Below are 19754 nucleotides of genomic sequence, written 5' to 3'. Positions count from 1 at the left end.
ACCTATGGAACAAAAGTGTATGTAACTAAATTATTGGGGGTGGAGGTGTAAGAGACAATTTGAGACATAAGGTGACATTTGAACCCAGTTGAAACAATATAAAAGTCAGAGAAAAGCAAGGTGGGAAGATGAGAAATTCTCTGTGAAGACCCCATCTCTGAAGGAACAGCAGGGCCAGACCGCAGTCAGTGGTTGGGTATAACTGGAGCACATGTAGAAAGGATAGGGGCAGGGATGAAGCCTTCCATCCGAGCACCAGAATGGAAGGGCTCCTGGGTCTTCAACACCATGTTCAAGAGTGCTGGCCTGATTCTGAAAGCAAAGCTGCTTAAACATTAGAGAGGTGCTAGCAGAAAGAAAATGCAGGGTGCTACAGAGTATCTCCAAAGAAAATCTAGCAGTGGATAAGAGAACTACTTTGTTGGATACAGTTCTAGACTCCATATGGGTCCTAAAAATAGTAGAGACTCTTGGGGTCAGCTACTATTTTACTTGATTTATTTTTGTTAATCCTCATCCTAGGATATTTTCCCACTGATTTTTAGAGAGGTTAGAAGGGAGGGGGAGAGTCAGAAAGAGACATTGATGTGAGAGAGACACATCAATTTGTTGCCTCCCACATGAGACCAACCAGGGGTGGGATCGAGCCTGCAACTGAGGTACGTGCTCTTGACTGGAAATGAACCAGAGACCCTTCAGTCTGAGGGTCAATGCTCTATCCACTGAGCCAAACCAACTAGAGCAATACAGGGAATAATCTAGATCCATGGTCAGCAAACCGCAGCTAGCGAGCCACATGTGGCTCTTTGGCCCCTTGAGTGTGGCGGTATTTTGTGGAAGACCAACACTCAAGGGGCCAAAGAGCCACATGTGGCTTGCGAGCCGCGGTTTGCCGACCATGGTTCTAGAATACACAGGGTGGCTAAATTACTTATGTAGACCCACACACTACTAGAAGATGGGACAGTATGGCACAGCTCTGGGTGGGGCATAGCATTTTCCTGAGCACCCACTGTGGGCAGAGATTATTGAATAAATGTTTTAGGAAGATGAAGAAATAGGAAATTTAGCTCTTCTGTTCAAAGAGCTAAGGATTAAGGTAGAAAGATGACAGGAGCAAGAAAAAAGACAGTACATTTATTTGTAAGAATAATATAGACATACTTTGCACAATAGAGCTGATACCTTCCTGAGAAGTAGGCACCATTTTTATAAAACAAATTATTTAAATAGCATTATATAAGAGACTGTTAATTCATAGTATGGATCATTTATATACTTTATAATGACCCTCTGATCACTTTTTGATTTTTATAATTATCTTTTAAAAGGGACATAGTTGTACTGTAAACTGAGCTGAAAAAAGTTATTCTCATTGAAAAATGTTGCTCAAATTAAAGTGAACTTATCACTACTCTGGGCATTAAAAATATAAATTAATGTGGAAGTTTGCTAACCTGAGATGGTCTCATTTCCTGATCCTTTAAGACTATCTTATATTACACTAGAGGCCCAGTGCATGGAATTCGTGCACTCAGAGGGGGTCCCTCAGCCAGCCTGCACCCTGTCGCAGTCCGGGAGCCCTTAGGGCAGTGGTCGGCAAACTGCGGCCCTTGAGTGTGGCTCTTCCACAAAATACCACGTGCAGGCGCGCACGTACAGTGCGATTGAAACTTCGTGGCCACATTCAAGGGGCCAAAGAGCCACATGTGGCTCACGAGCCGCGGTTTGCCGACCACGGCCTTAGGGGATGTCTGACTGCCACAGAGATGAGAGGTTCCTGCCACCGCCACTGCGCTTGCCAGCCGTGTACCCAACTCAGAGCTTCTGGCTGAGCAGCGCTCCCCCTGTGGGAGTTCACTGACCACCAGGGGACAGCTCCTGCATTGAGCATCTGCCCCCTGGTGGTCAGTGCACGTCATAACAATTGGTCGTTCCACCATTCGGTCTATTTGCATATTAGCCTTTTATTATATAGGATACCTCTGGAAGATGTTAAGCTAAGTACTCTGGGTTGTCCCAGAGCAAGCTTTATTCTCCATGTGACTTAGCTATATGGGTCACTGAGCCTGTTCAAATGAATACAAACATGTTTCTGACAAGAAAAATCCTCTTAAGACAGGAAATATGAGTCTTATCCCCTACTAATGACTCTACAAAAGTTTTAACTGACAGAGCTTCTAACAATAGTGCTCTTTGGTTTACACCATATGATAGTCTGAGCAATAGGATGATGGGGAGATGTTCAACTCTAATCATGGTGGGGTCTTTCCAGAACTTTGTTTAGAATAAGGCATATTACACATGTAAAGGAGAAAAAACCCACCACTAGACTCCAACTGCCTCCTATACAGATGAATCTTGTTGGACTACTGAGTTTCCCAAAGATTGAGCAGAAGGTCTCCCTATCAGAATCAAACCATGACTATTAAAGGTAGATATTTCTAGGCCAATCAAAAATTTGATGAACCAGTATCTGAATTTAATTTTAAAAAGATTTGCAGATTTTAATAACTACCTTTATCATGATCAAGGGCTTGCAAGAAGTAATCTCAGATAGCCCTTTAATTTTGATGAGCCCTTTGATTGGTTTCAGATGTGCAATGATAGGCCTGAAGAAGAGCTTGGGAGTAGGAGCTGGAAAGATCAGAATTACTCTATTCAATAGAGGGAGAAGAACATGAGATTCTGGAGACATGGTGGTAGAAGGAACGTTGAAAGGATAGAGGATAGAAGAAAAGGAGAAAGGAGTCACCAGTTGCCCAAAGGTTGAAGAATACTGGTAGAGCAAGCATCAAAAAATCTCAGATGGTAGGAGGCTGAAAAGGCTTTTAAAGAACAGGGACATTTAATATTAAATCAAAGTCATTAGTGCTAAATAAATACCTAAATTCTAGATTCCCCTTGTCTCTCCAGGCATCCAGCAGAATCGGCTATCCACACAGAGGTTGTGAGTGGTTGTTTTTGTTTGTGGAAATCAAGGAAAGAGGTTGAACTTTACAGAGTATATACAGAGTAAGATCATGAGAAAAATCCATACATGGCAAAAAAGAACAAACAAAACATTAGCAGAAACAGGAACTTAAGCACAATAACATGTGTCCCTGAAAAGTTATAGAAATCTTGGGGTTGGGCCTGGAACTTGCTACAGGTATTGGCATGGAAGCTGGATCCATTTTTATTTAAATTTTAAGAAAAAAAGTGCTCCCAGGTGACATTTAGATTCCATCATCTTCTTTGCCTTCTACCACTTTATTTTTTTAATTTTATTTTATTGTTTAAAGTATTACACATAGTAGTACATCTATCTCCTTCCCCACCCCCATTTACCTTCCCCCAGCTACCACTTTAAAAACAAAACAAAACAAAAAAAACCCTTCTATATTTTCAAACTCTAGTGCTTATAAGAAATTGGCATTTCTTTTAAAAAAATTACTTTCTTTTGAGCTTTTCTAGAATTCTTTTCCCAAAGCAATAATTATTTATTACACATCTCTTTAAGAGGTGTAGAACTTTCCATTCAACAATTTTTTAAACTGAGGGCTACACAAAACAATACAGTGACCTATTTTCAGGAATTAAATTGAGCCCTGACAATTACATAAAATGCAATTACAATCCCCCCAAATGAGCAAAATATTCACTTTTCTTTATTCTTTTTAAATAGATTTTTATTGATTTCAGAGAGGAAGGGAGAGGGAGAGAGAGATAGAAACATCAATGATGAGAGATAATCATTGATTGGCTGTCCCCTACACGCCCCACACAGAGGATTGAGCCCTGACTGGAAATCAAACTGAGACCTCCTGGTTCATAGGTCAATGCTCAACCACTGAGCCATGCTGGCTGGGGCAAGATATTCACTTTTCAATTGACAGATGCAGGCACATAGCTGCCCCACAAGTATATTTTGGCCAAGTCTAGTGTATACCCTCATTACCCCATTAATCGGAGACTTATTAACTGATTTTTTTGTTAGAGATTTAATTATTACCTGTATGGAAAAAATATACTTTTTTGTTCAATTACTAAAATATATGGTGGTAAAGCTGCTTTAGGTCATAACCTTTGGAACATGAGAATAGAATAAACTTCAGAGAATATTTGATGAAGAAGCACTTGAAATTGAGAAATTGTGAAATCCTATCTCAAATTTGCTCTCTTAACACTGAACAAATGATTTTCCATGAGCCTCAGTTTCCTCACTGTGATACTGGAATAGTAACAAATCTCATTCTGTGAGGACAAGGAAAATTTAGCAGACCTTTACCTTTCAAAGAAACATAGCCCCAAACCTTTGCCCCCCAAAGAAAATGTTCAGTAGTGTCCAGGTTTTTCTCTGGATCAGATCTCTGAGGAGAGTCATGTTTCCTGTGTGTTTTAACTAAAATTAAACTGAAATTCCCTTTCTCTCACTGATTGCTTATGTCAGAGAAACCGACTTTTTCTCTCTTATAGACAGAATAAGAAATAAAGCCAGCTGAGATCTTGATGCCATACACCTGACTAGGCTCACCCCCCAGGTGAGTGTCTCACCAACTATTACTGGTATATGGAGGTTGAATACACACAGGCTGGTGAATGAATTATTTGCCTCTGGGACCCACATGGAAAGTTGTGGATGGCATTTTACGCTCATTTTCTATGTTCAAAAAAATGACCCAGAGATTCTCAAGTAGGTCTCTGGGATGCTCTCATGAAGGTTAGACTGGGAGCAGGAGACTCTCAATGTAAGCTGACTGTGCAGGCCTGTATTTCCTCCTCTGTGAAATCTCTACGATTTTTTTCACATCCATAATCCAATCACTCTCTGATTCTGTGGTGCTTACTGCCAAGTGACTTATTTACTTAACCATGTTCTTCAACAGCACAACCACCATGCTCTGAAAAAAATACTAAATCTCCAGGACTCAAAGGCATATCTCTGTAAGATTCATAATGAGAGAAGAATAACTTAACACCAGAAAAACAAACAACCCAATTAAAAGGTGGGAAGAAGACCTGAATAGATGAAGGCATACAGATAGTCAATAGACATACGAAATGTTGCTCAACATCACTAAACATCAGAGAAATGCAAATCAAAACCACAATAAGACATTGTCTCACACCTGTCGGAATGGATATCATCAATAAATCAGCAAACACATGTTGGTGAGGATGTGGAGTAAAGGAAACCCTTGTGCACTGGTGGGAATGAAGATTGGTGCAACCACTATAGAAAACAGTGTGGAGGTTCCTCAAAGAAACCTGAAACACTAATTCAAAAGAATATTTGTACCCTATGTTTATTGTAATGTTATTTACAATAGCCAAGTTATGGAAGCAACCCAAATGCCCATCAGTAGATGAGTGGATAAAAAAAAAGCTGTGGTACATTTACACAGTGGAATACTACTTGGCTGTAAGAAAGAATGAAATTGTACCCTTTGCAACAGCATGGATGGATGCAGAAGATATTATGCTACATGAAATAAGTTAGACAGAGAAAGACAAATACCATATGATTTCACTTGTATGTGAAATCTTATGAAGAAAAATAAACAAACAATAGAACTAGACTCAGAGATACAGAGAAAAGACTTGGGGGCTGGGTGAAAAAGGTGAAAGGATTAAGCAGTACATATTGGTAGTTATAGAATAGCTGCAGAGATGTGGATTACAGCATTGGGAATATAGTCAATAATGTTAAGATAAATATGTATAGGGCCAGGTGGGTACTTGGGGGAGAGGGGGCACCACTCTATGGAGTGCGTGGTGTTCTGGCCACCTTGGTGTATATCTGAAGCTAGTGCAGAATGGTATTAAGTGTGAACTGTGGAGGAGAGACCAAGATGGCGGCATAGGTAAACACCGGAGACTGCTGCCGCAAACAACCACTTCAAAAATACAACTAAAAGACGGAACGGACATCACCCAGAACCACAGGAAGGCTGGCTGAGGAGAGACTCTTCAACTAGAAGGAAAAATAACAGCACACCGAGGCTCAGAGGAGGCGCAGTGTGGAAAATACTCAGGTGCGGAGGTGCGCGCGCAAAGCGGGCTGGTGGCTGAGAGCGCGGTTGTCGTTTTCGGTCAGGGGGGAGTCTCAGACTCTGAGCTCCAGATACGGGCGAATCGCTGGGGACTCGGACTCAAACGGGAGAAGCGGGAGTGTCTGGCATCAGTTGGAAGGCAGCTTTCTCTCCGAGGTTTGCAGCGGTTCCTGGGGTTCTGAGAAGCAGAGCCTCTGGGAACGGGACTGAGAGGGGCTATAACCGCTCCCTCCGCCCGCCCTGTTGAGCCCGCCCCGCCCAAGCCCTGCGCAGAGCCATTTGCCGGATCGCCTCAGGCAAAGGCTAGATTAGCACCTCCCCAGAGGACAGAAGTTTTCCGCGGCAGACACAGCTGATTCACACAGCCAGTCGGCCTGGTGGTCAAATCCCTCTAGTATTAACTACAACAATCAAGGCTCAACTAGAACAAGACTGCGCACAAAGACCACTAGGGGGTGCACCAAGAAAGCATAAAAAATGCGGAGACAAAAAAACATGACAGAAATGGAGGATATAGAGCTAAAAATCGCAATTTTGAGGGCTTGCAAAAATGTGCTAGAAGCTGTCAATAAACTTGAGGAGAGAGTCACGAAAACTAATGAGACCCTCGATGCTATGATAAAGAACCAACTAGAAATTAAGCATACACGGACTGAAATAAAGAATATTATACAGACACCCAATAGCAGACCAGAGGAGCGCAAGAATCAAGTCAAAGATTTGAAATGCGAAGAAGCAAAAAACACCCAACCGGAAAAGCAAAATGAAAAAAGAATCCGAAAATATGAAGATAGTGTAAGGAGCCTCTGGGACAGCTTCAAGCGTACAAACATCAGAATAATTGGGGTGCCAGAAGATGAGAGACAGCAAGATATTGAAAACCTATTTGAAGAAATAATGGCAGAAAACTTCCCCCACCTGGTGAAAGAAATGGACTTACAGGTCCAAGAAGCGCAGAGAACCCCAAACAAAAGGAATCCAAAGAGGACCACACCAAGACACATCATAATTAAAATGCCAAGAGCAAAAGACAAAGAGAGAATCTTAAAAGCAGCAAGAGAAAGAGACTCAATTACCTACAAGGGAATACCCATACGACTGTCAGCTGATTTCTCAACAGAAACTTTGCAGGCCAGAAGGGAATGGCAAGAAATATTCAAAGTGATGAATAGCAAGAACCTACAACCAAGATTACTTTATCCAGCAAAGCTATCATTCAGAATTGAAGGTCAGATAAAGAGCTTCACAGATAAGGAAAAGCTAAAGGAGTTCATCACCACCAAACCAGTATTATATGAAATGCTGAAAGGTATCCTTTAAGAGGAGGAAGAAGAAAAAGGTAAAGATACAAATTGTGAACAACAAACATGCATCTATCAACAAGTGAATCTAAGAATCAAGTGAATAAATAATCTGATGTACAGAATGAACTGGTGATTATAATGAATCAGGGACATAGAAAGGGAATGGACTGACTATTCTTGGGGGGGAAAGGGGAATGGGAGATGCGGGAAGAAACTGGACAAAAATCGTGCACCTATGGATGAGGACAGTGGGTGGGGAGTGAGGGCGGAGGGTGGGGCGGGAACTGGGAGGAGGGGAGTTATGGGGGGGAAAAAAGAGGAACAAATGTAACCTGAACAATAAAGATTTAATTAAAAAAAAAAAGTGTGAACTGTGGTTGAAATTTTTTTAATAAAAATTTAAATTAAAAAAAGAAGTAAACATTTGAAAAAATGTCATAGGTCCTCTAAGATGCCTTACCATTGTTGATTAAACTATGAACAATGATGATGAGAAACTGAAATAGCTCATTGATATCAAGAATTGGCAAGGTCCAAGCTTGATAAATTCTTATGACTTCAAAAAGGGTATACTTCTCCTTACTATCCCAATAATAAAATAAAAATATTTTGAAAGCAAGATATCCTCCTCACTTCATCATATTCCACTTTGGATGAAATTCGTGGCATTTCAAGTTTTATAACTTTTTTTAAGTCCTAAACTATGCAATAGTACTATGCCACATTTAAACAGATGTTGCATGTTTCTCCATTCAGCAATGAGTAGCATACAGCAACGTGTACATTAAGACTATAACTGCAGAGTTCAGGAGATTAGGGGCTTATAAACACCCTGGTGCATAGTAGGGGTGAAATTCTGTATTCTGTGCACAAATTTTATACATATTAACATATTTTATGGTGTTGGTAAATCTCAAAACTTCTATATTTTAAAGGAGCAAGACCATAAATCCACAAACTCTACTGTAGCTCCAGAAAGAGTATGGTAGGTTTTGAGTAATTTTTTTTTATCCCCTTCCACACACTGTATTTTCAACATAATGATAGCAACATGTGCTATCTGAACATCAAAATTTTACAATTAATTTCTTTCTGTGCCTGAATATAATTAAAATCAATCCTAACATAGTTTTAGAGCAACCACGTGCAGACCAAGCTCGGGAACTTTTCAAAGAGGAGTGTGATGAGGAGGAAAAGCCTGTGGCTCTGTGCGGCTTCTCTCTCCCCCTCCATGCTCACCACTCCACCTTTCCTACAACTCTCCAGAGGCTCTGGTTGGGTAGAGATGTATAATCTGTTGTTGTCATTTTGGGGAGAAGATGAAACAACAACGCATTCAATCCTGTGTTAACTCATCATTAGTTTCAATATTTGGAAACTTTTAAGAGAACCTTGAAGTTTCAAAGAAGTAATCATGACTCATGAAATAATCAATGCTGATCACACTTATGCTGCCCTATCTACTAACCACCCAGCTGACATTTAGGAAGCGTTCCCATTTCCCACAGGCAAGCACCAAACCCAGCTCTGTCTCTGCAAGTCATCTCTCCCTGTCTCTATCAGTAACATTTAAAAAATAAAAACCACCTCACATAGTCCCTGCTGTGGGAGGTGACTGTGGATGTCGATGTCATATTATTATTATTATTATTATTATTATTATTTCCCTCTGCTGAGCACATTAGACAAATGCCTGAAGGGTTTCCTCTGCACCCCCCCACCCCCCTGCATCACTCCCATTGATGCAGATCTTAGACCGTCTGCAAAGGCTATTAGTCTGCACTGCTTCTCTTTTCCTGCTCATCTATGTATGTGCACATGGCTGTGTTTAGTATGGAATCAGAAGCTGGCTTATTGGCAATAAAATAGCTCCTATCATTACTGAGATTAAACATAGTTAAGCATACAGATTCCAGTCACCTGCTTTCTGTTGAGGAAGAGTGGACAGCAGGGGTACCTCTGAAATAGCAAAGCCCTTTCTAACTCAGCAGAAATGAAGGCTGCATGCAAGGCCCTAGCTTTGGGATGCTTACAATCTTCTGACATAGCATAGCCCTTTATTTAAATAGTAATGTAGTGGTTTATGGCATCTTTATTAAAAGTTAAGTACAATTTGGCAATATTTATTTTGAAAAGTTGCTCAACTGCTATTTTTGTTGGATTGATGTGATTCAACACCAAAGAAAATAAGTAGTTATGATTTACCCTATTTCTGAAGAATGCAGTTTCTGTGCAGCACTAAGTATCATGTATGATATTCACTAACTTTTAGTCATTGAACATTTCTATATTTTATAATATTATTTGTATTGCTGGAGAGCTTTTTTTTATTTTTTTATTTTTATTTTCATTTTGTTTTACTGCTTAAAGTATTACAAAGAGTATTACATATGTCTCCTTTTTCCCCCCCTTGACATTCCCCTTGGCCTCCCCTACCCCCCAGTGTGTTGTGAGCTTTTTTTTTAAGAATGTAAAATGTTTCCCATTCTCTAACAAGTACTGTGGCTCAGTCAGCTTGGGCTGCTATCACAAGTTATCATGGACTGGGTGTTTAGACAACAAATATGTATTTCTCACAGTTCTGGAGGCTTGGGAGTCTAAGATCAAGGTCCTAACCCATTCAATGTCTGGTGAGAGCTCTCTTCCTGATTCGTAGATCGCCATCTTTCTGGCTGTGTCCTCATATGGCAGAGGGAGAAATCAACTCTCTCCTATCTCTTCTTATAAGGGCACTGATCCCATTAATGAGAGATCCACCCTCATAGCCTAAGTACCTCCCCAAAGCCCCATCTTCAAATACCATCCAGTTGGGGATTATGGCTTCAATATGAATTTTGGGGGGATACAAACATTTAGTCCATAGCACATTCTTGTCATTTAAAATATTGGTCAAAAGGTGGCAGAGAGAGCCCTAGTGTTTTTATCCTGTAGTTCTGAGCAGGTGTCAGAACAAACACCTGGAAATGAGTAAGCTGGACCTCTGCACTCTGCCAGTCTGTTTTATAAGAGTATGAGTCAATATCAGGAGGAAGTCTGTATATAATGGAGGTCACATCCAGTCACTATGAGGAGAGAAAACATGGGTTCTCCTTCTGCCCAAGAACACACTGACCTTTGAGAGTGGTGGTGCCTGTGTGTGGGGGCCTACCATAAATAGCTGTCTACTGCTTCCTACACGTGGAACATGGAATAGTATGAGAAAAACTTTGATCTTTGAGGATTTTTTTCTAGTTCTTTTAAGTCAGTAATTCTCAACCAGGGGATAGGCCACATGTCATATGTATCTGGGGAATTTTTTTACAATGCAGTTAGAAACCTGGCCTCAGCCTAGACTTGCTAAATTAAATCTCTAGTGCCAGTGCCTGTAGGTTCTGAGAAAGCTCTTCCAGTAATTCTGTTGGTTGAAAAAAATGTTGATAAATTAATATTCCTTTAGTCATACAGGAGTTCAAAAATCTCAAAAGAATGGAAACCCTTCCTGAGTTGGGCCCTTAGGGAAGGACATTCAATTTAGGACCCTTTCCCATTTATCTGTTTGTCACAGGGGGAAGAAAAGAGAAACAAATTATGAAAAGTCACAAACCTCCAGCAAATAAACCCCGAGGAGGAGAAAAAAGAGGAGGAAGAGGAGGAGGGAATTAAGGTCCCCTGGGACTTTCCTGTAGGCAGATTTATTGTCAATTAGGGCTTCTGTGCCAGACAACATGGTGTCAGTATTGCCATTAAATAGTGCAACAGGGAGGCTTAAATACTGGTTTAAGCCACAGAAAATCGAATGTCCAAATTAATGCATTCTGCTCTTTTAGTGAGAGAATATGGTTACTTCTAGTTCATCATTCCATAGTCATGCTTTATCTCATTTGAGTTTAATACAACCTGCAAATCTGGTTTGAGACATCAAGGGACTTGTCCCCAGTTACACTTTTAGTAAGATGGGGATCAGGACTTGAACCCTTGGTGAGGAAAATATTCACTTGGTGACATAGCTGAAACCCTTTCATGAGAGGAGAGGTTCAACATCTTGTTTTCAAGGCTCCTTGGCTTGGCCCCTGAGCACAGCTGCTCTGGAAATGGCTCAGGAACATCCAGGCCAGGGTGTGGCCCAAGGAGTGGTTGTGACACTTTATCCTCACACATCTTTACCTTGCCTATTTTACCACCTGGGAATCCAAGGTGCATGAAACATAGTTCCTTTCATCACAAAGTGGAACCACTGAGCCCATGAACAGCCTGTGACAATTGAACACTATCCAGAAAGCACTCTTTTCATAGCACAGCTTCCAGGAGGCCTGACCGAGTTCTCCATGTCCCAGGAAGGCTCTGCTGAAATGTCATCAGTGTCGTACTACTCAGCAGGGTTCTGGAATGACAGCATTCTAACAGAGAACAGGACACTAGAGGAGGCATGCTTAATTCCAGTGTCTTTCACGTGCCTGTGAGAGTAGGTGTTTGGGAGGGATACGGGACCAAACTGCCTGTCCTCACAGCCTCCTGGTCACCCTAAGGAAGGACAGAACACATTTAACTGCCATTGTTCGAATGATGACACTGTGTTTCCAAGAAATGCAACTTCACCTTAGAAATGTTTGCAATCTGTCTAATTATAAAGATGATATTATTTTAAATAATATTTTTTAGATTGTGGATTTGAAAAAAAAATTGCCTTTTGTACAGAAATGAGTTAAAACGAGAACCATGGTTAGCCTACATGCTGTGCATCTGCCATGCAAGTCCTGGCCAGAGCTCCCTGCTCCTCGTGGCCATAAGCAGTCCTCATAACACTTGTCCTTTGACTAAGCTGCAAGGAAGTCTGTGGGGATGGCTGTTAGCTTGGAGCAGATGGCTCCTTGCTTTTCACAACAGATGACTGTAAAATTAGTAGAGTATTTTAAGAACAGGCTGATTGAACACACAACTTGCTTTCTTAACTGTGCTGAATGAACAGTCCACTACACCTGGCACCTGAGCCCTGCTTTCTTCCAGGTATATATGATGCTCATTGTCATCCAACGTGTGTGGCTGTGGTGTGTGTTAGTGTTACAGGATTTCAGGGTAGGAGGGATAGGGAAACTGAGACAGGAAAGTTAAAATAAGGCCAAACAGTGTGGGTAATTTGCAGCCAGCTTGTAACTAACAAGCCATTATCTTCCCCAGCCAATGACAGAGCAAATGGTTAAAAAAAACAAACAAACAAAAAAAAACCTACCTAATGACAGAATGCAGAAAGGGAGGGAGAGAGGAGAAAGAAAAAAAAAAGGCCATTTTACTTCCTAAGCAGAGAAGACAGCAGTTTCAAGGCTTGGCAAGATAAAGTTGCCAGGTGCTTCTCATGATTTCTGGGAAGTCCACAACAAAGTAAAAAAGGGACCTTGAGAATTAAGCTGCACCAAAATAGTCAGCAGAGGAATTTTGAAGCCTATAGACAGGAGGGTATATTAACACCTCAGACTCCTACCCAGCTTGCTCTTCAGATTAGCTGAGAGCCCGTCTGTGCTTCATGAGCCAGATGTATAGGTTTGCCTTTTCAATAAAGGTGCATGCTGAAATTGCTTTAATGAGTTGGCTTTTCACAATGCAGTCAAGGACTTTCGTATAAATTCATTTATATGAAACGACAAGGCTCAGAGGGCTGTCCTGTCCGGTAACACCTCTCTGGTGTTGGTGAGAGGTGCCTATAATACTAGGACCACTTCTGTCTCTTCCCTGTGTTTTCTTTAGCTGGGCTGAACCCCTGACTATAGAGCTACTGGAAGTCTTTCAGGAGGAGGGGAACCAAGCTTCTGCCTGCTACAGGGACCATCACTGATAACACCTGGCCTGGCGAGACCTGAAGCTGTAGAACTTTGTAACAACTCAAACTAGCATCCTGTTAAGGTTTCTTTAATGGAAGAAGAATTGTTGGGCTTTAATGTTTTTGTATAAGTATGATTTTTAAACATATTGGTTCTATTTTTAAGATTCATTGCTGTGAGTATGGTGTTCCTTCATTTCTGTATCCAAGAAGTATTTACTGATTAGCACGATAGGCAAGCGCTCTGATAGGAAAATTCCCATCAGTCTTGACCAGACATCGTCTTACCCTCTGCTTTCCTCCCAAGGTCTAGAACAGTTCCTGGCATATGGTATAATCCTAACACATTTTTCAATGAATTAATTGCACCCTGAGACAAGGGTACATTTCCACAAGAGTTCTTCTAATGATGAAAGTCAGTATAAAGACCTTCTCTTTTGGCAATCTTTATCTGCCAACTAGTTCTTTCCTGGAGATACAATCAAATAGGCTCTACAGCAGCTGTTCTCAACCTGTGGGTCCTTTCACAGGGGTCGCCTAAGACCATTGGAAAACACATATATAATTACATATTGTTTTTGTGATTAATCACTATGCTTTAATTATGTTCAATTTGTAACAATGAAATTGGGGGTCACCACAACATGAGGAACTGTATTAAAGGGTCGCTGCATTAGGAAGGTTGAGAACCACTGCTCTACAGGATGGACACAGCTCCACAGCAAATTAGTTAATAAACCAGCAGATGCTGACTGAACACCTACTCTGTGCAATTCCCCCTCCTAGACAATTGGGTCATTCCAGGACATATAAAGATATAGTCTCTGTTTTCAAAGAGTTTCTATACAAACAAAAACTTAACAGTTGCCACAGAGGGACAATGACCACTGAACCCATGCACAACCTAAGCTAATTTAACACAATCCTAGGTAGGACTCTTTTTTACAGTTTCCTGCAGTGCTGAAGCCAAGGAGGTGGTGGGCATAAAAGAGAAAGAACTTTAAGAGACTGGAGGAGGAAGACTGGGTGGCTGTAGAAGTCAGAAGACTTGAATTGGGCATTGAAGCTGAGGTAGAAAATGCAAGAAAGGACATGACAGGAATGCAGAAGTGTGTGTGTGTGTGTGTATGTGTGTGTGTGTGTGTGTGTGTGTGTGTGTGTGTTGGGAGGTGACTAAGAATAGCACAAATAGAGTCTGGAAGAAGGCAGAGCATACAAACTGTGCCAAGAGTTAATTCCATTTAGCACAATTTGAGTCAATAATAAATATTTATTGAGCACATACTATGTGCCAGGCATTGTGACAGATATTAAGAATACAATGGATAACAAGACTGATATGGTCCCTGGCTCACTGGTTGGTGGGAGATACAGACAATTACAATACAGTGTGATACTAAGTGCTATGATAGGTAAAGCCTGGGTATTATGAGAAGGACACAGAATGGACCCAGACCAGATGTGAGGGTCAGGAAAACTTCCTACAAGAAGGGATGTTGAACTGACATCTGAAGCCAAGGTAGGAATTAGTGAGGTGAAACTCTACAGGATGGGTATATTGCATCTGCCTTAAAAGAGCAAGCATGCCGAAACCGGTTTGGCTCAGTGGATAGAGCGTCGGCCTGCGGACTGAAAGGTCCCAGGTTCGATCCCGGTCAAGGGCATGTACCTGGGTTGCGGGCACATCCCCAGTGGGTGTGCAGGAGGAGGCAGCTGATCGATGTTTCTCTCTCATCGATGTTTCTAACTCTCTATCTCTCTAGGGCATGTACCTGGGTTGCGGGCACATCCCCAGTGGGAGATGTGCAGGAGGCAGCTGATCGATGTTTCTCTCTCATCGATGTTTCTAACTCTCTATCTCTCTTCCTTCCTCTCTGTAAAAAATCAATAAAATATATTTAAAAAAAAAAAAAAAAGAGCAAGCATGCTGGGCCATGGGGATCTGAAGCTGACTGAGTTTGTGAGGAGACAAGGGGAAGGTGTGCTAACAGATGGGGCTGGGGATGGAAGCAGGGGCAGATTATGCAGTCTCTCGTACTTTGCATTAAGCAGTCTGAACTTTATCCTAAGAGCAGTGGTAATCACTGAAGAATTTTAAGTAAGGGAATGAAGCAAAGAGATTTGCATTTGGGGTGTGTAACTATCCTCAGTGTGTAATGGCTCTTAGAGAAAAAATGGGTGATAAGAACAGAAGGACAACATGTAGCTGGATTCTTGAAGGTCTATTCCTAACACAGTGCAGAATGGAATGAATATTTCATGAGTGAATGAATGAGTGAGTGAATGAATGAACTGATCAACCAATCAGTCATTCAGTGTGGGACTGAAAACATGAGACTTGAGGTGGAGGCTAAAGTTGTCTGTGTGCATGTGAGGTTCCAAGCGAATGCATATAGAACTCTGACATGTCCTCCAGAATCTTCTCAGACAAATGATAACAGATGACAAGAGGGTGCAACATAATAGAGGGAAGCAGCTTCAGTGCTGTAGTCCAAAGGTCCTGTCTGAGCCCTAGTTTTGCCAGTTATTAATTTTGAGTTGTACCTTAAGTTCTCTGACCCTCAGGTCCCACATAATATCTGTTCCTTATGTGCAAATACATAGCTGTATAAAATGGGAATAGGTTCTCACAATCTACCCACATTTCTGTTTATAGTCGATGTTTAGGAGATGAGGTGGGGTTTTCAGCCCAGTGGCATTTCTAAGTCATCCATTGTAAAAAGAAATTCATGCAGCCTGGGTGACAGTGGAGTTGAAGGTGAGCTGAAAGGAATTTAGGAATCATGCCACCAGTAATATTCAAACTTTGGGCAGGTGACTCTCAAGCTTTTCAATTGGAGACCCTGGCAGAGAGGTTGAGAGAAGGACAGTAAGGGCCATGTCCTGTTGCTGTTCCGTGAAGGGACAGGGGGCAGAAATAAATAACGTGCTTGAAGGCCATATGGATCAGTGAGGTGGCTTGAAAAATACACACAGCCATTTAGGGACACAACTAGACTAGAACTCAGCTTGCCTAAGTCCAATGCTCTTTTCACGCTCCACCCTGTTACATTAATTATGTCAATCTGAGATCTTAGAAAGGATAACCTGTGTGAGGTCCAAGCTAACAGGTCTCCTCACAATTTTGTGATTGTAGCTGACAGCCCAGAACTAGATGATCTTACAGAAAGAGAGGCCAAACTGGGAATTATGGCTGGAGGAAGTGAAGTGTCCTGGGATCTGGTCGTTTGGAAAGGAGGAGAAGCCCTTGTGAGGTATGGGAGTGGGGCTTGGTGGTGGAGAAAAGCAGGAAGAATCATGCATACATGGATCCAGATATATTAACCCAAAGAATAAAGGAAGAAAATGCAGCAGGTGAAAAATAGGTCTGGCAGAAGGTTCCCTAAGTACCTCTCCCTGAGGTACTTAGGGAACCAACTCAGGGGGCAATGCTTCATGTCTTGCAGATCAAAGAGCACAGGCCCAAAGCAACTGTGTTTTGAGATACTTTAGATATGTAAATGTTCCTCCTCACAGCATTTTTCATATCATATCAGCCCCGCCTTCTCCCCCAGCACACTAATACATTCACACCTCTGGCTCCTTCCAGTCTGGGCTTTGCTATTCCTGCAGAGGAGCTAGACATCAGGGCAACATCACTGAACCAAAAAGAAATTGATGAAAACAACAGCTTCCTTAGAAGTGTAATTTTCAGTTTGTGGCCTTGAGTCCCATGTTTCCAAATCCCCTTCTATTTCCTAACGCAATACAAAGACTCAGCTGTTAGGGGAGTCAATATCATTTTACTAAGTAAAACCTGATTGAATTATTTTTCCCTTTTCTATCCTGCCTGAAGAGTCTAATAAACCAAATAATCATAACAAAAAGGCCACTTCCAGTTTCTCCAGGAAATTCCCATGCAAATACTGCTGAAATCAAATTGACTAAATAATTCATATTCTTCAATGATCCCTGAAGTAGGGTTCACTGTCACAGGCATCTTATACCATCTCCACATCTGTAATATCCCGGCACGAACATCTACAGCAGACATCAGAGCCCTTTCATCAAGATTAAAAGCAATGAGGCCTCTGAGCTTTCATACATTTCACCATCCACATTAATTGAGCCCTTTTCTACCAAAGGTTTTAGGCTCTGATGCAAGACAGGAATTTGAAGCATGTACTCAAGTATTTAATGTTGTAAATATCTATGGCACACACACACATCAGCTTCACTCAACAATCCAATGATCTTGTAAAATAAAGGAAAAAATGCCAGTGAATGAAAAGCAGCGGGGACTTCTTCAGGACTGTAAGCAAAGCTGCTCCTGACAAGTAATAAAACAGCTGCCTATTCACAGACCCTTAAAGATGTTAGGAAAATAAAAGAAGTGAGAGTACTTTTAGATTGGAGAATCATTTTATTTTTTACATTCAAACATGTTGATTTGGCTCTGAAACGTGTCCCAAGTTAATTTTAAATATAACACATCTGATACAGTCCTTGTCATGTTTTTGTTTTTTTAACCAACAGACAAAATTTAAACAATTCCTACCTGGAAATATGGATGGTCTCTTTTTCGGGCGCCTCAGGTGAATAGGTTCCAAGTTTTTAATGTTTCTTTGAAGTCTTCCTCTAATATCATGTCCTAGGAGTAGTTCAGGTGGCAGACTACTCCGTCTTGATGACTTGTAATCATTTTGAGCTGACTGTAGCTTGTTCTTCGTTCTGGAAAACAAATTGCTGTCATCAACTGCCATTGCAGGAGATACATTAGGGACTCTTAAAAAAAATCTGCAAAGCCAGAGTCAGCGGCAGACGCCGCCACCTCCAATCAGGTTCAGATGCCCTCTTGCTTTGCCCCACACTTGTTTGGGAAGCTCAACAAGTTGATAGGCACAGACTTGAACAGGTGTAGAATTACTAAGTGGCCCCTCCTTTCAACACTTAATAGCACGGGGAGGAGAGATGCAAAAAAATCATTAGGGGAATGGGAACAGCTGTGGCCACTCCCAGCTCTTGTAGACAGCAGTAAAAGCGGGGCAAATGGTTGCTGGGTGAAATTTCTGTTTTACTGGAGCAATGCCATAAAGCAAACACAACTCACTACTGAAACTAGAATACCAACGCAGATTGTAGTTCTCATTATTCTTGTTTCCAAACTCTTAGAGACTTTAAACTTTTCAAGAAACATTTTTACATGCCCTCATAACTTTTGTCCCAAACTACATACTCAGAACACACGTTAAATTCCTTATTTGGCAGGAAACCAACTGGAAGTTGGCTGGAGAGGATGAGATAGTTGGTGATGATCAGGAAGGAACCTGGGCGTGTGTCAAGCAGCAGTGCTGGGAACCCAGTGCAGCCCACACCGCCCCTTCCATTCTGTGCTCTACCTGGCAGATGGCTGGTCTAAAGTTCAGCTGTCTGGCTGAGAAGTTAGAGGTCTGACAAACAAGTCGTGACCCTGACACTGATGACGGCCTCCATTCGACAAAGACAAAGTAGATGTTGTTAGCCTTGCCGGGCTTCTGCCTGGCTTTCCACTCAAATGGTCAGTGCTTTGTTGGTCTGAGGAAAACCAGCATTTACCAGACTCCTGCCTTGACCTGTCACATGTTTTCTTACTTTCTCTTTCGGATTTGCATTTTGCCCTTTGTTCTCTTTCCCCCTTGCTCTATTTATGTGGAAATGTTCCACACTCTTTTCTGAAACTGCAGAAATCCTAACTCTAATTTATCCCCTGCAGCTGTGCCCCAGGGCTGTGTCCTCTGTGCCCCTCTTCCCTGGCATTCATTTTCTTTCTCTCTCTCTCTCTCCCTCTCTCCCTCTCCCTCCCTCCCTCCCTCCCTTTCTCTCTCTCAGGATAAAGAAGATAGATCCTGCTTTTTCTCTTCCCAGTGCTTGGGATCAGTACATACAGAACATTACAAAGGATTTAGGGGTTGGTTCAAAATCACTGTTTACAGTGGGGCCTTGACTTAGGAGTTTAATTCGTTCCGAGACCGAGCTCGTTAAGGAGCTCATTAACTCAAATTACTCTATCAACTCAATGCAAAAAATCAGCCGAGAGACAGCTGGTATCTCAAAAAACTCGTTAGTCGGGACACTCATAAGTCAAGGCCCCACTGTACTTTGGTTTCCTGGACGCCAAGTAGGTTTTACTGTTTGTTAAAATGTAGAAGTTAGATCTCTCTACCTAATTAAGAATATCTTTCCACACTAAGAGAAATTTCATTCTCTATTCTCCTTATTCTTCAGCAACAGGTCTTCAAAGTACAACAGGTTTTCTTTAAAAGCATTTTTTGACAAGTATGTCCAGATTAGGGTTGCCATTATAATCCAATTACAATGCAGCAATTGTATTTACATAGATTATTGTTAATTTTATTAATTCTGAGAAACACCTACACTGTTTCTCTCACAGGACTTGAACTATTTTGTCAAGCTGAAAGGACCCTCAATTTTAAAACAATTTGTGGCTTGTACCAAACTGTTTTTAAAAGCCCGTGAGACTGCTCAAATCTCCCTTAGATTAATAAAAATACACTTTTTTCCAATAAAGAAATAAAAGTATTTTTAAAGTTTGAGGTAATGATTTAATAATAGAAAAAAAATCATAACCCAATTGTCAAGAATGGT

At 41.4% G+C, this 19754-nt stretch overlaps 1 protein-coding gene across 1 annotated transcript in view; it reads right to left on the bottom strand.

Annotated features, from left to right (window-relative positions):
• FRY (furry homolog (Drosophila)) overlaps positions 1-18010 on the bottom strand; it is a 306328-nt gene extending 288318 nt beyond the window's left edge. The window contains exon 1 of the mRNA XM_014548562.1: positions 17668-18010. Within this exon, the coding sequence (XP_014404048.1) occupies positions 17668-17872 (205 nt within the window). The 5' untranslated portion in view covers positions 17873-18010. The remainder of the gene's footprint in view (positions 1-17667) is intronic.
• Positions 18011-19754: the final 1744 nt, after the last annotated feature.

This window comes from Myotis brandtii, unplaced genomic scaffold, assembly GCF_000412655.1.
Source record: "Myotis brandtii unplaced genomic scaffold, ASM41265v1 scaffold513, whole genome shotgun sequence".
In the NCBI taxonomy this organism is placed as follows: domain Eukaryota; kingdom Metazoa; phylum Chordata; class Mammalia; order Chiroptera; family Vespertilionidae; genus Myotis; species Myotis brandtii.
Note: the sequence above shows the minus strand (reverse complement) of the source record. Positions and strands in the feature narration are given on the sequence as shown.